Source organism: Notothenia coriiceps, unplaced genomic scaffold, assembly GCF_000735185.1.
Source record: "Notothenia coriiceps isolate Sejong01 unplaced genomic scaffold, NC01 NC01_scaffold00022331, whole genome shotgun sequence".
Taxonomy (NCBI): domain Eukaryota; kingdom Metazoa; phylum Chordata; class Actinopteri; order Perciformes; family Nototheniidae; genus Notothenia; species Notothenia coriiceps.
The window spans coordinates 1-1143 of record NW_011355032.1 but is presented as its reverse complement, the minus strand read 5'-3'; the positions used below and the strand labels follow the sequence as shown (position 1 = coordinate 1143).

The 1143-nt window shown below is 39.5% G+C and overlaps 1 protein-coding gene across 1 annotated transcript; it reads left to right on the top strand.

Annotated features, from left to right (window-relative positions):
• Positions 1-113: 113 nt before the first annotated feature.
• LOC104953939 (fucolectin-4-like) lies at positions 114-1138 on the top strand (the record flags this gene model as incomplete). The annotated part of the gene is made up of 2 exons (XM_010780986.1): positions 114-177; positions 906-1138. Coding segments are annotated over exons 1-2 (297 nt in total), but the record flags the coding sequence as incomplete, so codon positions are not given.
• Between the last annotated feature and the right edge of the window lie 5 nt (positions 1139-1143).

The window sequence follows — 1143 nt, the reverse complement described above, 5'->3', positions numbered from 1 at the left end:
TATCTAACTTATGTAGCAAAGAGAATCTGAGATATATCTCATACAGTATTAAGAAAGTCATTTAGTGTTATTTATTTAGTGTAATGATGTAATTGTCTGTCTCAATCAGAACGATGAAACACACGTCAGTTCTGTCTCTGCTGCTCCTTCTGGGAACTAGCTCAGCTAACAACTACCGTAAGTAGGACCTGGCTGTATCGATATTAACGTTGTTATAAAACTGTTATGTCTCCCTGAACATTAATGTGTTTGGATTTTTGTTGGATTGATGTTTTTGGAGTTTCACAGCAGATGGCTGTTTTCACATTCATCTTAGTTAAAGACGTGAGAGTGCAAGAAGGATTTTTTCACACCCCATCATTACACGGTCTGCACAGTAGTTTACCAACATTTTCTGAATCTCCCTCTGGAGGGAACACAGGGATTTTATTCTTTGCTGACCATTTACATACACACAATCCTCCAACAGTATACAACACGCTACAGGATGCGTTAAACCTCAAAAAGCATAGATGGGCCCTTTAAAGGAATCTTTTCAGGCCAACGCGGAGGTAATTGTTATACATCTGTAAAAATAAAAACAACAGCAGATAGACACAAATATAAACTCACTGGTGACAAAGCAAGATGTTTATCTTAGCAGTTGGTAGAAACCAAAAACAGATTCAAAAGTGAATATTTGACTTAGCTTCATCAGATTGACATAACCAGCTCTGAATGAAGCATGTGGCTCTGTAACTGCTACATATTTAAGTTAGCAACTGATGGGTTATGACGTGTCATGTTGTATAACGAATTTGTGTTGGCTGCCCCCATAGCTGACAAAAAAAGTTGAATGGAGGTTTGTTAATTAAAAAAAATGTTTTACATCAAAAATAAATGTATTTCTATGGTCTCATTCACAGAGAATGTGGCTTTACGTGGGAGAGCGACCATGTCAGAGCGTATTGCCGACTTGTATGGATTTGCCTCCAATGCTATTGATGGAAACCGTGAATCTAACTACTCTGCTGGATCATGCACCTCCACTGTTGAGATGGCCAACCCCTGGTGGAGAGTGGACCTGCTGGAGTCCTACATCATCACCTCCATCATCATCATCAACAGAGGAGACTGCTGTGCAGGAAAGCTCAACATGGCAAG